This window comes from Hipposideros armiger, unplaced genomic scaffold (genome assembly GCF_001890085.2).
Source record: "Hipposideros armiger isolate ML-2016 unplaced genomic scaffold, ASM189008v1 scaffold_1, whole genome shotgun sequence".
Classification (NCBI taxonomy): Eukaryota; Metazoa; Chordata; class Mammalia; order Chiroptera; family Hipposideridae; genus Hipposideros; species Hipposideros armiger.
The window spans coordinates 8,763,689-8,784,712 of NW_017731351.1; the positions used below are offsets into that span (position 1 = coordinate 8,763,689).

The 21,024-nt window shown below is 41.1% G+C and overlaps 1 protein-coding gene across 3 annotated transcripts in view; it reads right to left on the reverse strand.

Annotated features, from left to right (window-relative positions):
- LOC109373498 (bifunctional heparan sulfate N-deacetylase/N-sulfotransferase 3) overlaps window positions 1-21,024 on the reverse strand; it is a 107,206-nt gene that overhangs the window by 53,421 nt on the left and 32,761 nt on the right. For all 3 annotated transcript variants that reach the window (XM_019627549.1, XM_019627372.1, XM_019627462.1), the window contains exons 3-4: window positions 11,219-11,306; window positions 2,327-2,481 (exon numbers count right to left, since the gene is read on the reverse strand). In XM_019627549.1, coding sequence (XP_019483094.1) covers window positions 2,327-2,481; window positions 11,219-11,306 — 243 coding nt within the window. The remainder of the gene's footprint in view (window positions 1-2,326; window positions 2,482-11,218; window positions 11,307-21,024) is intronic.

Sequence of the window (21,024 nt, forward strand, 5' to 3'; positions counted from 1 at the left end):
ATTGATTCATTCATGGAAGCCATGAGGGAATACTGCTATTCTACATAATGTTCTGTTTTCAGGGGCGTGTAACAGTCAGGGCTGTGTCTTTCCTCTATCTGCCTTGATGAGCTATTTTTTTGAAGGTCACCCAAGCAGCCATAAATAAACACAAAACCTCCCTCCTGACTTCTCAGTCTGTCTGTTACTGGTACCTGCTTTACTCTGCGTATTTCCTTCTTTCATAAATCCCCTTCTCTGTTCCTGCGCAGATTGAGAAGAAGCTACACAGAGCTTTTCTCCCCACATCCTCTCTTGCAGATTCACGTGGCTAATATCAGCATAGACTTCTGAAGGTGACACTGCATTGAGGGGACTTCTGCGGCTCTCGTGGCTTTATGGCTGTTACACACCATGGTGATGTTTACCCACTTTTCCGTGCTGTTTATTATTCCTGTTTACATTCTCGGGGAGAAATGGTGGCTATTTGTCTCACAGGAGTTTGCAAATACTGTCAAAACATTTTCACCATATCAGCATGGAGGGCACTGTTCCCGCTTCCTTGACCAAATATCAGTGCAGACAAAGGTACTCCTGAAATTGTGTATCTATCTGGGCAAGGAGACGGAAGTTCAAAGACAAATAAGGGCTCTGATGCTGCCCATAAAGTATTTGTTCTTCTGTAGCCTCAAGAAGAAAGGCAGAACATTTTATAAAGTCTAACCTTTTCTGGTATGAGTTTGAGTGAGGTATCGTGTGGGTCAGCTCCCCAAACACCTTGGCTTTAACAGGTTATGCAGACTCCATTCCATGACAAGTGGGCACCAGTCCTTTCTTGAATCCTGGTGAGCTGATGCCCAGAGCTACCTAGGCAGGTGCCTGGTCAGCCGAGGGAGGTGGAGCCTCACTCTCCTTCCCACAGACTTACAACCACGATGCCTCCATGTCATCAGAGTGAAACTGTGGTAAGGGTGGGCGTGTTAGGGAAGAGTACACCCCCAGGCGTAGGAACTGTAGTGTTGGAAAGGAATATATGTGTAGGGAAACCTCAAAACCGACCCAGCTCTACTTCAAGTCAGGCATTTCTAGCTATGGGGTCAGAACTTCAAATCTCTATAAAACATCATCTGTTTTATATATTTTAGAGGTTTTCAAAATCATATCAACGTTAACTAGTGTCATGTATTTTAATTCATTTTGCACACTGGGCTAAGTCTACAGTTAGAAGGATTTGCCTAGAAATAGGATTTGATGGTTTTGGATTTAGGAACAATATGAATAATCTATAAACATTGTAAGATCAGTTTTGGGGATCACGAATAAGAAAAGAATGCTGGAATAAAAGCATATTCCATGTAAATTGCCTCTTAAGTGGTGACTTCTGCTGCCCTGATAATCTACACTGTAAGCCTTACTGAGCTCCTCTGTGGCCTGGGGACTGAGACGCTGATGCACAGGACACAGCTCTCACCCGAGGTGCTCCCTGCTGAGGAGGGAGAATGCCAGCCTGCACTCCATCCACGCATGTGCCCATTAGAATCACCCATAGGAACACAGACGACATGCCCCCTCCCCCCAGCACACACCCCATCAGCTTGTCACTCATGATATGCCATCTCCGCGAGTCACAGCGCATTTTCCCAGAACCTTATCAGAACCTTTACTGTAAATTTCTGTGTCCGAATCAGAAACTCTTCAGCAGAAAGCCTTGTATTTTGCTCCCATCAAGCTAATGTCCCGTCCCTGTAACATGTTTGCAGTGCCTTAGAGATGGTTTTCTTCCATTCCCGTTGCCCCTGGAGGACTCCTCATTATCTTACACCTACACTGTGGCCCCTGCCTGCTCCTGTGCCTCGGCCTCGTCTCATTCCAGTTCCTCCTGACACCTAAACCTTACTCTCATTTCAGAGTCCCTAAAATTCTATTTCCACGGGACATTTTCCTGGCCGCTCCCAATGGCATTTACTTCTCTGAACTGTGGGCTTTCTGTCTGTACAGTTTGGCATTAGGTTTGCTGGGGAATTGTTCATGTGTCGGAAGCAGGAAGCTCCTTGGGGACAGGGGCCACATTTTCTGAGCTCTGACCATAATGTCGTGGAACTCGGTCTCATGAGTGTCTTGTGTGGATCCTCTGAAATCTGACCTCTCAGCGTCAAGCATGGGATGGGCACCCAGTACAAACTCAGATGTCACAGTCAGGGGGCTGCAATGGTGGCTATTCTAACCATCACACAGAAACGCCCGCTTACAAAGAGCCAGGTGCCCCCGAGGGGCTCTCAGTGTGAAAAGCGTGTTTTCTGTGTCAGTGGGCACTAGTTCAATATGACATGCAAACTGAGTCACTTACTAGGGCAAACTTTTTGTTGAGAGCCATCTGCTCCATCAGGGCTGACTCGTTGTGGAAGAGGTGGGGCTGCATGTGGCTCCACATGTGCGGGAACCACCAGAACTCGGCCGCCGAGCGCAGCAGGAGGTCGTCGCCCGCGTCCTCGTCCTCCGTGCCTGGGGGGAGACCATTCAATCAATTCCAGTCATGCTGACTCTCTGTCTGTCTGCCTATCACCTACCTATCCTCTCTCTGCCTAGCCACTCATGGACTCTTACACACATGCATGTATTCAGAAAACCCGTTTATAGGATCTTAGGTACCTGTGAGACTTTCCACATGAATGTACCAAAGAAAAACCCGTGACAAAAGTCTTTTAAACATTTTTAAACATGAGACATGAATTAAAATCACTGCATGATGGAAATACAGAACCATTTCCAAAGACATTAGAACTCTTGATTTTTAGCATCTTTGTTTAATGTGTCATTTGGAAAGAGTGGGGGGTGACAATGAAATATAGCCAAGGGACATGAGTCTGGAAGTGTGTGGTGGAGCCCCAGCAGAACATGTCACATGCCATGTGACACAACAGTCACAACACAACCAAAGTGTCCTTCGATAGATGATTGGATAAAGAAGATGTGGTACATATACACAATGGAACACTATTCTGCCATAAGAAAAGGTGAAATACTGCCATTTGCAACAACATGGATGGATCTTGAGATGATTCTGCCAAACAAAATAAGTCAGACAGAAAAAGTTGAAAACCATTTGATTTCACTGATATGTGGGGTATAAAATTGAAAGCAACAAAGGAACAAGACAACCAAAGAAACAAAAACTCATAGACACAGACAACAGTTTAGTTGTTCAGAGGGTAAGGGGAGAGGTGGTGGGGTAGATGAGGGTAAAGGGGGTCAGATATATGGTGATGGAAGGAGAACTGACTCTGGCTGGTGAACACACAATGTGATATATAGATGATGTATTACAGAACTGTACACCTGAAACCTATGGAACTTTATTAGCAATTGTCACCCCAATAAACTTTTATTTAAAACAAAGGGGTTGCTCTGAAAAAAAAAAAGGAATTCCATAATTTATTCGGGCTACTCCTTAAGTCTGAGGAGAACCTACTTAGTAACAGTGAGAACTAAGGCATAAAAAGGAGACGGAAGGAAATGTAGGAATTGTTACTGGGAAAATGAGACAGACCCGAAGGAAAAAAAGGAGAAAGGACGAACATGATGGAAAGAAGCTGAGGAGCTGTGACGTCACAGTGCAGAACCCCAGCCGCAGCTTGGTGGCACCCCTGTCCCTCATGCTGGTTCGTCCTCCCCCTTGAGTTCTTGGACACAGACTTTCTGTCAGGAAGCTGCTATTTCCTTGAGTGTCAGACCTGCTGCGCTGCTCTGATTTTTCACATCCGGGCTTGTTTTATGCCCCTCACTTCCCCAACACAGGTTAGTTGAGTGGGAAATCCCACAGTGCTCTCAGCTTCCTTGAGGGGGTAGGAGTCTGGTTTTGAATGTCCCCAGGCACAGTGTCTTCACTGGAGCACGACGTGAGAGCAATGTATGGTGCCCACCACTGTCCTGGCATGTCATAAGGTGATAATTATCGCCATAAAATTGCACAGCCACAGTGACATTTCAACCACAACACTGAATCCAGTGGGCTCCCAGAACAGAAGATTCTTCGAACGCTGTCCCCTCTGTGTGGGGAAAATGTCCTCCCATGTCGGCAACAGCAGCTATGACGTGACTGGTTTTATTATAAGGGCCCTACAGGCAAAAACGGGGGATGCGCTGCTGCCCAGGGCCAGTGCTTGTTACCAGCCACCTCCCCCTTGATTTTTCCAGAGTAGGAAGGAGAGCCCACTGGCAGGAAGCGAATCTGACCCTGTGACTTACCGTTGCAGTGAAAGAGAGTTCGGAGATGAAGGTGTGGAATGAGTTTACGCAGGGGAGCAGTGACATAGAACAAGTGGCGTAACATAATCCTCCAATAAGCAGCCTTCGCATTCCCTCTCATGTGCTTGAGCACTCTGTGAGGCGGAGGAGCTTGTTTCTTTCCTTATGAAGGGCGTCTTTAAATGCAATCTGCTTTATTTCCCTGGTTTTCCTCTTTATCATACCCTCGTGTTTCTATGGTACAGGTGAAGAAGTATAGCCCATGGAGTCAGAAGGCTGATTTGATTGATTTGTAGGTTTCTACACATTTGAGTTGGGTGATTATGGGCAAGTCACATAACCCCTTTCATGTTGGCACTCATGTGGGCAAAAATATGAACATCGGTACCTACATTATTCTTTAGGGGAGGGGTGTCGGCATCGTCCTGACACATGTTGGGAATCTAATGCCCATTTCCTTTCCTCCTATGTTTCCTACTCCTGTTCTCCTGCACTCTTACATATCTCCTTGAGGTTTTATTTTTCTCCACTGTAATACTGCATGGTGAGTGTTATGCGGCAGAGGGAACGTTTTATTTAAAAAGTGACCAAGCCATTATATTAACTCATTGGCCTGATTAGTGGGTCACCAACATCAAGCGTTCTTGGGGCTCTGGAGTGATTATCTTATGGCTAAGGGAGGCTTCTAGGGAGGAATGCAAAGGAGCCGGACGATGGAGTCAGGGCTTGAGACTCTCCGGTGACCCCCATCCCGGCAGGGTCTCGGGGCCAGGTACCTCTTAGGTGGTGACTCAAGTGGCTCTGGTGATACTTCAGTTCATGCTTTTTGTCTAACTGATGACACCGAAGTGCTTTCTTGTGTTCGTTTTTTGACATAAGGATGATGTCATTTGGTTTCCCTTCAATTAAGCATCTCTGTAAGCATCTCTATAAACCTCTTTATCCAAGATACTTCCTTCTGCTTAATTAACATCCTACGTGTCCTCAGGATACCACATCAGGTAAGTTACTGTTAGCTCCTTGGTGCAGTTTCCCTTGCCCATCTTGAGAACAGGCCCAAGTCTCCTGGGGTTCCCGGAAATCAACTCATTTCTGACTCACACCTCCCCTGGGGAGAGTGAGCTGAGATTTCCTAGTTTATGGAAAATCACCCCTCCTACTGCTTGTCATTCCTAGATCCGTGCCCTGTAACTCCTGTCTGTCCCTGCATCTTTCTTCTCATCTTTGCATCTGTTTTTCTACTTGGCCTTTACCCAAAGTTGATTTATCAGGACAGTGCAACAGATCTCAGAGTTCTTTGGAAAGATGGCTCAGGCATTTGTTGTCCTTTCCTGAATATCATGGAGAAATCTGCTATGAAAATATTCATACGTCTGAATCATGCGGGAGTTAGACGTGTCTTCCCTCTGACAGATTTATGTAAATTCATGGCTGGCATAGTTGTATGCCTTTCCTTTTTCCTTTATAATAACTCTTGTCAGATTTCTTTTCGTCCTACTTTGGGGATGTCTTACATTAGAGTGAATTATATTGAGAAAATGTGTCTATTGCTTATCACTTTAAACGTTATGATAGAAGGCAGTTGCAACGCAACTGCCCATGGCTGTATTGCCCTAGCCTGTCACCACCCCTTTCTCTTCCCACTCTGTCCACCTTCGTCAGACATGGAGGAAGACAGAAGTGACCTTGAATGTGCCATTTCTTATGCTGTTATAACAATATGCTGAAATATCATAAAGTTATTGCAAATTATTATTTAGGTTTCTATGTAAATCGTCTCTTTGGTATTTTATCTCAATATTTCCTGCTCTGATATATGAAAAATGGTAATTAATTGAGACTTTGTCCTTTTGTCAAGCACTGCATTAAGTGTTTTACAAGCATCATCTCATGTATTATAATTCTCACTACAACCCTATGAGGTAAGGGCCACTACTAACTGCATCTTACAGACCAGGATGCTGATATTTGGAGAGGTGAATTTGTCCCAAGTCACTGAGAATGCAGAATCTGAGCTCAGAGCCCGAATTCTAACCCAGATTAAGCCACTCCAGGTTCCTTAACTATCTTTCACTGATCAAATGTGGAGTTCAGGAATAAGATCAGCATGTACAAATTCAATATATTGGGTCATTGGAAAAGTCATGATGTATTTTGTCTATGTTTTTCAAAGGTCATTTATTTATATAAAGAACAAAGATCAATCAATGATATATTGCCCGCTTTGTTCGATAACCTTTGCCATCTTTTACTGAGCTTCATAATCCCTCATTCATAGAAGGACCTGTCTTTATTTGTGAAAAAATGAACAAGGTGCTGATTTACAGCCTCATCTGAATTGAACGTTATACCACACAAGGAGTTTTGAAGAGAGCGAAACAAGTGGAAGTCTGATGGCACAAGATCAGGCGAGTATGGTGGGTGTGGCAACACATCCCATCCAAGCTCCAATAATTTTTGATGGGTGATCAAACTTGTGTGTGGTCTCACGTTGTTGCGATGGAACACAACTCCTTTACAATAAACAAGCTCTGGACATTTCTGGATGATGGATTCGTTCAAACCATCCAATTGCTGACAGTACACATTCGAATTGATTGTTTGGTTCCTTGGTAGGCACTCGAAAATCACGACACCTTTAAAATCCCACCACACTGAGAGCATAACCTTCCTCTGATGAATGTCTGCTTTCGATGTTGTTTGAGGCGAATCATCACGTCGGGACCAAGACCATTTGTGCACCACATTGTTGTCAACAATCCACTTCTCATCACCGGTTATCAGTCACTTCAAAAATGATCATTTTCTGCACATTTAATGAGCATATTGCAGATGTTTATACGCACTGTCAAATGAACTTATTTGAGTTCATGGGGAACCCAAATATCGAGCTTGCATACGTATCCCAGCTTCTTCAGGTGGTCGTGAATGCTTGAACGATGGACGTTGAGTATTTCTGCAATTTCTCATGTAGTGTAACGTGGGTTTCACTCTATCAATGCCTTTATTTTGTGATCATCAACCTTGGTGGGCCTCCCTGACCGAAGAGTGTCATTGAGATCAAAATCAACAGCACGGAATTTCGTGAACCATTGTTGGCACTAATGTTCTTGTAGAGCATTGTCACCATAAACTTTACACAGCTTTTCACAAGCTTGATGCACGTTCTTTCCTTTATGGAAGTAAAACAGTAAAATATGGCAAAAATGCAAAGTTCGATCTTCCATCTTCAACTTACTGTAAAATCTCCAAAACTCAACCAATTTGCTCATTTTTTTTTTTGGATTAAGCTAGAGCTGTCAGCTGTCAAATGACATAGCAATAACATAGATGTGAATGACTCTAGTACTTCCAAAAATGAAGTAGTGTCATCTGTTGCAAACATGCATCATGACTTTTCTGACAACCCAATAACATTGTTCTTCACATTGTGAATTAATTCTATGGTACAGTTAGAATTTATAAATACTGTTGGTTCCCAGTGATTTGGGGTAATACATGAGCCTAAACCACCTGTAGATAAGGGGAAGGCATCTTTTGCCATTCAGCTACTGTAATCAAGGATTGTTTACAATACAATAAATATCCAATTTTTCTACTGCATGAGACTTGGGCTCAGAAGTAAAGTTAAGACTATTTTTGTTTTATACATAACTAGCTTTGTGGCCTTGGTCCCCCCCTAAGTTCCTGTGTTCTTATTTAGAAATCAAGATCACATGTTCTTTAACTCCCAGGATCAATGAAAATGCACATGAAAAGTGCTTAGCTAAGTTAAGTACCTAGCATATGGGGTTGCTTGCTAGGATTTTAATTAACTTCACCTCTTTATTTCTCACAAAATGCACAAACCCTTCAAAAATTAAAATAAGTCAAACAAGATGAAACACTCTCCTGAAATGAAGTCTTACTCTTATCCCAGTGCTGTTTTCTTCCTTCCCTTCCAGACTGAATAAAATAGAATTTTTAATAGAAAAAGGAATTACTCATTTAGAAAGAAAGACAATACAATTTAATTAAGCTCTACAATATCAAATTTTTGAGAGATTCAGAATATTAAATCTGTTCCCACTGAAAAATGATTTGACTGGTTTTAGACAACCCTGGCTACATTTTTGTGGAAGCTTTCACAGCATATGCAGATGACAAACCCCTTCGAGCCTTGACCTTTGCTTCCTCCAGGGATCTCCTTTCCTCACTTAGAGACAGGACATTCTTACTCTGAGCTATGGGAAGTGTCCAAGGCAAGAGGACAAATCTTTCCTAGACAAAAAGGAAGGAGAGCAGCTGGCTGGAGTCACTCGTTAGCATTTGGTTGGTACCTGGCAAAACATGGAGTTGCCGGGAGTGTTTGCTCGCATTTCTACTATGTTTGGGAAAGAAACTTTATACTTATTCTTAATATTTAAAGTGATCTCCTTTCACAACACAACAGTGGTCAAATTTTATTCCCTGACCTTGTTCCATATTAACAGTTAAAATAAAGGTGATTTTATTTCCACTCAATCATTGGTTCATTAATTCATTGTTTCAATAGGCACTGTTCTAGTTGCTGGTGTTACAACCTTCATGCTGGTGTAAAGCCTTCATGGAATGCTCATTTCAGTGAGAGAGGAGAGACAACAGATAAGTAATTTAAAAACCAAGTGCATTAAACACCCACTCATCATAAAACTCTCAGCAATCTAGGAATAGAAGGAAGCTTCCTTAAGCTAATAAAGAGTATCTATAGAACAGCCTATTAAAAGAATTTCTCTCAAGAACAAAGACCAGGAACAAATCTATTGAAAGATTTATACCTTAGATCAGGAATAAGATGTAAGTGTCGCCATTACCACTTTTATTTAATATTGTACTGGAGACCCAAGCTAGTGTGATAGGCAAGGAAAAGAAACAAAATCTATTAGGCTCATAAAGGAAGAAATATTTTCACTATTCAAAAATTACATTATTGTATAAGTAGAAAATTCAAAAAATCTACAGATAAACTGTAGAATTAGTAAGTCAATGTAGCAAGGTTGCTGGATGTAACACAAGATCAATGCACAAAATCAAATATATTTTATAGACCATCAACAAAGAAATGGAAAATAAAATAAAAACAAGATGCCATTTGCTATTGCAACAACAACAAAACCCACCCAGGAATACATTTAAATAAAGTCTTATCAAGTATAATTAAAGACCTAAATATGCTAAAGGATTGGAAGGCTCAATACTTAAGATGGCAGTTCTCCCCAAATAAATTTATAAATTTAATGCAATCTCAATAAAAATTTTAGCCAGTTTCTATGTAGCTATTGGTAAGCAGATTCCAAAATTTACATGAAAATGCAAAGGGACAAGAATTGCCAAGGCAATCTTGAACAAGATGAACAAACTTGGAGGACTTATACTAGCAGATATTAATATTAATCATAAAGTTACAGTACATAAGACAGTGTGATGCAGACAAATAGCTCCAATGAATAGATTTGATGAGCAGGAGATTCCAGAAAGAGTCCACACATATATGGTTATTTAGTTTATGACAATGATGACACTGCCGTGCAGTGGGCAAGGATGATTCTTTTCAATACCTGGAGCCACCTAGCTGTCTTTTTGGAAAAAAGAAGGTATCTTGACCCTACCTCACATATACACAAAAGTCAATTCCAGCTGTTTCACAGATTTATCAACTTTAGGAATGCAGGGACGTATTTTGATGATCTTGTGGTATGCAAAGATGTCTTTAAAAAGATACAAAAAGTTGACCAAAAGGAAAATAAAGATAAATTTGACTACATTAAAATTTAGTATACTTTGTTCATTAAGAAACACCATTAGGAGGGAGAAAAGTCAGCCTACACAATAGGACAAAGTATTTGCAATGCATATAATTGACAAAGGAGTCATTAAGACTACATAAAGAATTTCTACAAATCACCAGTAAAAGCAGATAACCTAACAGCAACAAAACAAAGCAAAACAAAACAATTATTTCACAAAAGAGGATACCCAAAGCCTAATAGACAACGAGGGAAGCTCCATTGCACTGCACATCAGAGAAAGCACATTACAACCGCGATGTGGTCTTCTCCATGCCCACCATAAAGACCGACACAAAAAGGCAACTGACAGCAAACACTGGTGAGAGTGTGGGGCGGCAGGAAACCTCATATACTCTGGGAATGGAAACTGCTACAGTCACTTCGAAAAACTACTGGTTTGTTGGAAAAGTCATAACGCATTTTTGCAACGAAAAACAGAAAAAATACGTCACGACTTTTCAGACAACCCAATATTTGGCTTTTTCTACTTCAGCTGGTCATAAGTATGCCATATAATGAGCAATTCTCCTGGTTGATAACCAACAGAAAAGAATACTTAATGTCCTCTGAAGGACAGGTGCAAAAATGTTCTTAACATGACTGTTCAAAAATAGCCAAAGACTGAAAACAACCCAGAGAAATGAAATAAAGACATTTTAGTACATTCAAACAATGGACTACTACAAAGCAATGAAAATAAAAGAATTACAACTATCCACAGTAATATCTGTGAAACCAAAGTAATGCTGAACAAAACAAGCTGGACTGAGCAAAGTCTGTACTATCTGATTTGTTTTGCATACATCTCAAAGCCTGGCAAACGAATTAATGATGCCAGAAGTCAGGGTTGTGGTTTCTCTGAGCGAAGCTAGCGACTGTATGGGCATCCTCTGCGTGGGGTGCACATCGTGCATACCTGGTGACATTTCATTGAGCATGACGTTTACTACTTATGCACTTCCATACATGTAAATTATAGCTTAAGAGGAAAAGGCAGTCATTAGATAACACCATGGTGAATAAACTTGGTTAAAAATAATATGCTAAATGGAACTGAATGATAGGAGGGAAATAAAGTAAGGGAGCAGTCGAGGGGATGTAGGGAGGTGTGAACAGGAAACGTATACAATTTTCGATACCGTGGTCAGAGAGGCCTTTACCAGAACAGTTAATCCCCTTTTTCTTACCTGTGTGGTAAAATTTCCCTGAAAATCCCAGGTTGAACGTAAAATTTGTGATTTGTGCACGCAAAAGATTCTGAGTATCAAGCAGGGCCTGAAATACATAATTTTAGAAGTGTTTCAGGTAGAGAATGGCATTGAGAAGCTTTAGCAGATATCTTCCTTTTTCATTCAAAGGATAAACCTACTCTTTTATACATCAGAGAATTCAATGATGGAAAGTAGTTTCTTTACCGCTTTGAAAGTAGAGAGATGCTTTTGAGATTACGTAAAGCGTGTGCAGATAGTTAGCTTGTAATAAATCAGCAAAAAGTGTCAGCTAGAAAAAGGAAGCCAAATGAAAAGTTTATTCTACAGGTATCAGAGAAACTAGGGTCCAGTGCATGAAGTACTGCTCTCTTCTTTGACCCTCAGGACATAGATCACCAACTGTCAAAAGAAGGAGGCTTTCTCTACGTGAGATTGCAAGAAACAGAGAAACAGATAGTTTCTCAGATGTCTTTGGTCTTTAAAACTCAATACTTCTCAATTTTTAAGTCTTGCCATGTCACAGGTGGGCAGCACCCACCTGTGTGGTGTACCTTTCTGTTTCTGCCCTTACGGGACGAGAGTCAGTAGGGAAGGGATGAGTTTGAACGCCAGAATGGGGACTTCCAGTGCAGTCTCTACAGGGCAGGCTTGGGGGACAGCCCTGTTCAACTTTGGGCTCATGATTGAACTTTGCAAACCTCAGACTCATCATCTGTAAAGTAGGGATGATCACCCTTTCCTGAAAGTGCTGTTACAAGGAGTTAATGAGGCGACTCTTGGATGCTTTTGGCCTGGTGACTGCCGCATAGCATGTGCCCAGCGATTGTTATAGTCATGCCTCTGCTATCACTGCTCCTGTGCCGACTACTGATGTGGTTGTTGTTATCGTTCCTGATGCCAGACAATTCATAGCCCTGCTGAACTTCCCCCTCACTTGTTAGAGTGGAAGCAATGATCTTGCTCACAGAACTGTGACAAGGATGATGAAAGAGGTGACATTTGCGCATGCAAGAGTGCTGGGGGGCTTCCACAGGAGTAGCCTAGAATGTCAGGTGTTGATATTGTAATTATCAGCAATGTAGGTCTCGGTTACTTCTTTTGTTTTTTCTCTTCCTTTTATTTCTCTTCCATCTCCTCCCCTTCTCCCTCTTTCTCTCTTCCTACCAGGTGAGCATTCCAGCTGGCTCTTCCTTCCCTTAGTTCTTATCCTTCTCCTTTGTCCATTTTACTCCCTTCATTCCATTCTCCTGCTCCTTTTAGTGGTTGAAATATGGATTCAAATCCATTTGAAAAGTATTTCTTGTGTATTCACTGCTTTAATCTTAAAATGGGGCAGGTTGGAGTTTTCTTTTTCTTTTTGTCTCTGAAAATAGAATCCCCAAACTAAACTTCACTTTGTGACCCTTGATTGCTTTTTAAAATTTGCACTTACAGTATGTGGTAGGTAAAAACCAAACACACCTGTCTGGTTTTTAGGCCTTCAAAGCTAAATAGAGTGCCTGGGAACTAACCTCTCAATCAAGTCAAATGCACTGATTCAATTATGAATTAGTCCTGATTTTGCACGTGTGAGTTGACTGTTTCACATTTCTTTGATATTCTAGAAACAAACACTAAGCACATAGCAGCTGGCTGAAATGCATGGCAGGTACTAATATCCCGCCTCTGTGGTGATGAGGGAAAGGTGCTTCTAGATGCTATTTTAAGTACTTAAGGTATGCAGTAATAGTTCTCGTCTTTCATGTTGTTTTTATGAGCCAGAATTTGGGGGTATCTATGAGAACAATGTGATATATCCATCCATCATCTCCATCTTTTCAAAATACGCCTCTGCTCAAGAAGCTTGGTCACCCAGCGATATTCTTAGATTATATCCTTTCCACTGTACTCTTCATTACTAGAGTGATTTTATTCACCATGATTCCATTTTAAACTGAAATAGTCTATTATTACTATTGACAAAATATCATAGAAGTGGTGTAAAATGCTTTGCTTTATTCTCTGTGCAACATGTCTACGATGGTGTGATACTATCTAAAATCTAATCATACGTGTAATAAGCTAATTCAGTGTTCCAATACCGAAGTCAGAACCACGTGTATTCTGGGCCGGCAAATGCTGTGTGATGTGCCGAGTACCCCACTTGGAGGAGGGCAGACATACAGCCACCCACAGAGGCACAGTTCCGGTGTCCTCCAGTCCAGGGGCCCTAAGGACACAGATGCCCACTGTCAAAATGGGCAGGCTGCTGAAAAACAGAACTGTTCTTTTTTATCTTTATGAAATGTATCAGGTGACATTAGTTAGTAAAATTATATAGGCTTCAAGTGTACAATTCTGTAATACATCACCTGTGTATTGCACTGGGTGTTCACCACTCTGGTACTTTTATTTTTAAGTGTTCCAAAATATTGTATATATTTAGCAGGGTAATTTACAATTCCATGCATCAGGGATTATTTTTAAAATAACACATTTTTTCTCATTAAAAAAATTGAAATCACTAAAAATCTACCTCTCAGGATAAGTTAATATTATGATGGAATTCCTTCCCATTTGTCTCAATAATTACATATACCTGTGTATATATGTAGATATATAGTTAAGTGAAATTAGAGCCATAAAGCAAAAATTAGAAATGTACCAATTATGACTAAAAAATACAGCATTTTGAATTTAGCCTTTTTCATTTATATACCATGAACTTTCTCCTGTCACATTAATCTTCCAAAACCATTTTTTAAATGGATGCAGAATATTGCATCAAATGGGCATACTATAATTTATTTAACCATTGCACCCTGCTATTGCACATTTAGATTGCTTACATTTTTTGGGCAAATATATATACTGCTGTGTGTGTCAATCCATATTTATATGGCGATGAAGTAGCCATTCCTGCAGGAGAAAATAATTCCGCTTATTCTTCAGTAAACAAAACAGTTTTGCAGCAAATTTGAAAGTGATTATGAAAGTATTCAAAGGGAACATGTTCAATTTAAATTATTCGAGAATTGCATTATGAATATAAGTTAACATGAAAATGTGACTGTTTCCAAAATTATTATTTTAAATCTGAATCTATATGCTACCCCACTACCTTAGTTTTTCGAGGCTTCATTCTTCAAAGCCAGAAAACTCTTACAGACATTAGAAGATCTAGTTGAAGGCAAAAGAGGTCTAATTAAAAAAAAATTAAGCTCCGAGTACTGAGCAAAATGGGACCTTTTATATATCGCTGGATTTCCTCCAGTTTTCTTTAACGGAATGAGTATGTCAATTACACTGAAGAAACGAATGTAAAAAACAAGAGCATATTAATTTTGTAAGGAGATTCATGCTAGTCCTCGTGGCATGTGCAGCCGGCGTCCTTTGGGGGACCTCTGGTGACTTTTGGTTTCTTGCTTGTGCTTCCTGGCTTATATTTCGACTCACACCATCTTTTGCAAGTTAGCAGAAGAAGGAGTCGGTGAGCCAAATTAAAGCTGGGGAAGGAACGTTAGTGTTGCGTGTGGCTTTTCAGCAGCAGGCAGACATACAGTGTTTCAGCACAGAATTTTGAAAATTTGTATTTTCTTCATCAAGCACATACTAGTTACAGATACACCAGGACCTGTTGGAAAGTAGTGACAGCTGATGCCACCAACCGTGCGTCACTTGGCCTTTGACTCAGACTGTCCCTCCCCTCACCCTCCAGTGCCCCTGAGTGTCCTCTTGCTATTCCTGGCTCCTCCCCAGTACGTTCCCTCCTCAGAGTTTCCAGTGCTGCTGTTCCCTGTTCAAAGATGCACCTTCCCAGGCTTCATGTGGTTTTCTTCCTCACCTCTTTCAGTCTCTGCTTAAACATCACCTCCTCGGGGAGGTCTCCCCACCACCCTTTTTTAAGTAAATCCTTCTGTGTTTGGTTTCCCTGGCTTATTTTTTTCTTCACAGGATTTATTACTATTGGTGTCTATTTTATAACTATTCCTTTAACTCCGCCATTATAATCATTCGCTTTACACTGTGACTTTGTACCATTCTCAGGATATCTTTTAATAATAAATCCTAAACTTGATGAAAAGTTTGAGTTATAATTAGGAAGATGACTCTCAAACTGGGAAAAGATGTCATTCTTCTTCCTTTTTATTTTTCAGCTTTATTGAGATTATTTTATTCTGTTTAGGGCACCAAATAGTTGTTTGTTCTTGGTGACCCAGTTCAGATGGAAAGCAGTGACAATGACAGAATTGGGAGCCCTCTTACCGCTAGGAGGGCAGGGCGACATATAGTCGTTTCCCTAATGGGAAAATATTTTCTTTACAAATATGACTTCCCATAAAACTAAGTTAAGGGTCAGCCGAATGGCTCAGTTGGTTAAGAGCTCACTCAAGAGTTTGAGCTCCGAGCAACAGCAGTTCGATTCCCAGCCTGAACTGAGCTGCTGCTCAGCTGCCAACAGGTGGCAGGATGGCTCAACTAAAAAAAACAAACCAAAAACCCCAAAAAACCAAACAAACAAAAAGACAAACTAAAGTTAAAATGTAGTAACAGAACCCTCTAGTTCTCACAGGTTCTCCATCACTGCTTACACCCCACTAGGAAACTGTATCATACATATCCCATTACTGAGAGAGGGTTTACCAGTTAGAACATTGGATATGTTTCTACAAGATCAATTAAAAACTTTCAAAGAGCTTTAAAACATGTTCTTTTTGCACAGATGCTTCCCATGTTATAAATTCCAAAGAAGAGTGAACACATTTTATGAACCTATGAAAATCAACTGTCTTAGTGAGTGGACCTCCAGTGACCCGTGTGTTCCTCCTGTCTCGCATGGAATTTAGTGATGACGTTGTTGCAATAGAGGCCAGCAGCTAGTATCAGAGGCAACTGCGGCTGTCTGGACATGGAGGCGTGAGGCAACACTGCAGCTTTGCAACCGAGGCACCACTAAGTGCCCAGGAAGCTACTACCCCCTTTTTCCTTCATTTCTCTGGTAATACAGATGAAACTACACACTGTTTTAAAAGTGGGTTTTACCAAGGCCCTCCTTGAAAACAGTTGGGGAGTCTGTGTTAATTTGAATGCAAACATTCCAGCCATGAATGAAGTTACACAAAACTGACAAAAAATAAATTGCAATTTGATTTGTTTTATAAGCTTGTGACTGCAGATTGTGTAAAATTAACCCAAGAAAAACTGTGGAGGTGTTGAGTAGACTGAGAGTAGGGGTGTTGTTCCCCCAGGTGGCCTGGTGCTGTGACCACGCCCCCGCCACTCCTAATTTTGAGTCAGCTCAAGAGAACAAAGGGCATGCAGTTTGGATAGTTTTGAGTTTCGGATTTCCTTATATTCTGTGCTAGCTTGCTTGTCATTCAAATGAGATAGCCAAGGACCAACCCTGGGTAAAACATGTATTCTATTCTGACCATTGCTCATAATTCTCGATAAGCACAAAACCCTAAAAATCTGCCTTCATCAAATTCTGAATGGTTATTATTTTGATAAAGCATGGTTTAAACTATTATTTCTCTTTCTCTGTGCTATTATTTTTATTCTGAATATTTTTTTAAACTGTTTGCCATTGGTGTGCACCTAGATTCTGTCGTTTCTATTATTTTCACAGGAAACCCAAGTGGTGACTAAGGTCTCATTGCCACGCGCTCTCGCGGTTTCATCTTCACTGTGAACAAGGGTGGGCACTGCAACCTGAGAAAGACAAACACTGATGTGACAGGGTAGCTCTCCTCTCACAGCCCTGGCTTGGCCAGTTTCCTTGTGTCTGGCAGCACACTAGGCTCTACCTGGGGAGGCCTAACCCAGCTGAGAACTGTTAAGGTCAGTCTCCCTGGCATCAAAATCCAGGCTCCGGGCTCAGGACTGCCTTTCCTGGGGGAAGTGGAGCAAGTCTGAATGTGGCCTTAATTGTGCACTTTTATTGTCCTCTGTAACATAGAGAAAGCCTGGCGCGCAAATTGGAAAGGCTCTTTAAAGAGCAGCGGTTCTCAGGCCAGTGACTTATGCCTCTCCGAGTTGTGTTCCTTCATTTCCCACCTCCAGCCCCACCCCTTGTCACCCAAGCCAAGTATGCGCCCTGGAGACCCCCAGGTCAGGTGTGACTGTGTCACGCATGAATGCCAGGACAGTCTGGGACTGCTGAGGGCTACCCACAGCTGAGAGGTACGACCTCCGATATTACGGCAGCGTATCCGAGGAGCCTCAGTGGCACTTTCTTGGAGGTGCCATGAATCTGTGACTGTGTGGGTGGGTAAATGGTGGGAAGAAAAGGAAGGAGATGGAATACACGGGACCTCCCACGACTCTCTGTATCAGCTGGGAAGGATTAGGGCTTTCCCAGGCTTCCTAGTGGTCCTGCCCAACTCAGGGTCACATCACAGTCAGTCACCCCCAGGAAAGCTCAGAGCTGGGGAGGACCTGGCAGGCAGATGGAGGACACTGGGACCCAGTGGGCAGGTGTGCTTCCGTGGAGCCCCGTGTTGTGCCACCAGAGAATGGTGACAAAGGACACTACAGTGCTGCGACTCCAATTTCAGATACTGATAATACAGCTTCACATTTGTATTATTGCTCATAATTCTCAATAAGCTCTCACGCATCATCTTATCTAAGCCTTACAACAACTCATGAGAGCAGGGCACAAACTAGTAGTACCACTTTCCATTCAAGGAAACTGACGCTGAGCTACGTCACATGACTTCCTTAAACCCACATAGTAAATGAGGTGGAATGGGGATTCAAACCCACATTTCCACGTGGTCTAGGCTGTCTTGTCTAGAAACAAACAAACAAAAAATAAAAATATCTTGACTCATATACTTCCCAAGCATAATATCTATATAGACAAACATAATTTTTTTAGAGTATAAAATAACTACGTTAATATTTTTGTGTTGCTGTGGAAAGATACTATGTTTTGCATATGTGATATTTATTTGTTAGTCTATTGGGTTGTCGGAAAGTCATGATACATTTTTGCAATAAAAAACAGAAAAAATACATCATGACTTTTCCGACAACCCAATACATTTTCTCCCCATGCGCATTCATTCTCTTTCTCCATCTCTGTCTCTGTTTGTCTCTTTTTTTTTTGTGAAATAGAAAAATGAAAGTCTAACCCATGCTCAGCTCTATCTTGAATATGAATTAAACTTTCATTTTTCTACCACTACAAAAAGCATTGAGAATGGAAGAAGCTTAGACCAGACTGATGAAAGTATAGCATTTCTACATTCACTCATTTATACTGTAGCGTAGACAAGGCTTGGCATCCTCAGAGCTAAGGTCTCATAGCACTCTGTTGTGATTCTCCACAAGCAATAGTGACTTTCACGTCATTAAATGGGGTTTTCTGTCCTCAGGCCAAGCTAGATGGCAGATGGCTTTTATGTAATTCCTAGGAAGCTGGCAGGAGGTGACGCACATACAGAAATGCCTCTTATGTGCCCATTCACTATCACATTCGAGTCGGATAAGAAAGCTTTCCTGCCGAAGGTGGTGATATGGGACAGAATCAGAATCGCTATTGGGAGGGACCGCTTCAGGTACATGTGAAGGAAGGATATGGCTGGGTGTTGGGTGGTACTCATACCAGCTGATTTTCTGGTAAATGCCCAGTGGGACCAACACAAGCTAGCGTAGTAAGTGAACCCCCAGGGAAGGCCAGACCGGTGGACAGAGGGACATCCTTCATTCCATGGCTTTGTGTTCTGGTTTCTCATGAGGCTATGTTCTATCTGTTGTCTTCCCCACTGAGGTTTTTAAAGGGGACAAAACAAAACAATGAAAAAACACCCAAGGTGGAGCATATATAGAATTTTACTATTGGGTCGTCGGAAAAGTCATGATGTATTTTGTCTATGTTTTTCAAAGGTCATTTATTTATATAAAGAACAAAGATCAATCAATGATGTATTGCCCGCTTTGTTCGATAACCTTTGCCATCTTTCAGCGAGCTTCATAATCCCTCGTTCATAGAAGGACCTGTCTTTATTTGCGAAAAAGTGAAAAAGGTGTTAATTTACAGCCTCATCTGAATTGAACGTTATACCACACAAGGAGTTTTGAAGAGAGCGAAACAAGTGGAAGTCTGATGGCGCAAGGTCAGGTGAGTATGGTGGGTGTGGCAACACATCCCATCCAAGCTCCAATAATTTTTGATGGGTGATCAAACTTGTGTGTGGTCTTGCGTTGTTGTGATGGAATATAACTCTTTTACAATTAACAAGCTCTTGACATCTCTGGAAGATGGATTCATTCAAACTGTCCAATTGCCAACAGTACACATTCGAATTTATTGTTTGGTTCCTTGGTAGGAGCTTAAAAAAGACACCTTTAAAATCCCACCGCACTGAGAGCATAACCTTCCTCTGATGAATGTCTGCTTTCGATGTCGTTTGAGGTGAATCATCACATCAGGACCAAGACCATTTGCACACCACATTGTTGTAAACAATCCACTTCTCATCACCAGTTATCATTCACTTCATAAAAGGATCATTTCCTCATGTTTAATGAGCATATTGCAGATGTTTATACACACTGTCAAATGAACTTCTTTGAGTTTATGCGGAACCCAAATATCGAGCTTGCTATGTATCCCAGCTTCTTCAGGTGATCTTGAACACTTGAATGATGGATGTTCAATATTTCTGCAATCTCTCGTGTCATGTAACATGGGTTTGACTCGATCATTGCCTTTATTCTGTCGTCATCAACCTCGGTGGGCCTCCCTGACCAAAGAGCATTGTTGAGATCAAAATCACCAGCACGGAATTTCATGAACCATCGTTGGCACTGACGTTCTTGTAGAGCATTGTCACTGTAAATTTTATGCACCTTTTCACAAGCTTGATGTGCGTTCTTCCCTTTATGGAAGTAAAACAGTAAAATATGGCAAAAATGCACAGTTCGGTCTTCCATCTTCAACTTACTGTAAAATCTCCAAAACTCAACCAAATCGCTCAATTGTTTTTTAGAATGAAGCTAGAACTATTAGCTGTCAAATGACATAGCAATAACATAGATGTGAATGACTCTAGTACTTCCACAAATGAAGTAGTGCTATCTGTTGCAAACATGAGTCATGACTTTTCCAAAGACCCAATAAAAACTAACTGACCAACATGAGCAAGGGTGGAAACCTGGATTCAACAAGGTAATCAACAAAAGACGCAACATTTTTCACTCCCTTATCACTCCACACATGATGTTGGTTGCTGGCTTCCCCTGTGTTAGAGCATCAATTCATTATTTTCAGGGACTGTATGATTATATCCAATCACAGCACAGCATATTTCCAGTAGTACTTTTTCTCTTCAAATCCATTTAAAAATTTTATATGAATTCTGAATGTCTTCAGGCAGCTCTGAGACTTGTCTGAACTCTTCTACTAGACTTTTTTTTTTCTCTTAACTTTGGAGTTTTCTTGATGTGGTAAATTTCTGAAAGAGCTAGAAGCATTCCTTCAGCAGCCTTTTGATATGGTCTGCTACTGTCAATCAAGTTTTCAGAAAATTCAGAATCTTAATTCTGTAGCAAATCTATAGCAAACTTTATTCCAGGGTTAAGCAGTGCAATCATTATTTCTCCCAACCTGATTTTTATGTGAGTTGTTTAAAGAACGTAAAATTGATTTTTTATGCAGTGTTGGTAAGAAAGAAACTCCCTATGGATCTAAGTAAAAAATAAAAAAATGTTTTCACCTTTTTGGTTTGTTTGTTTGTTTTAGTGCAGCATGAAGAGTCTATCTTCCAAAGTTAAAAGTGAGTTTGTGTGATTTA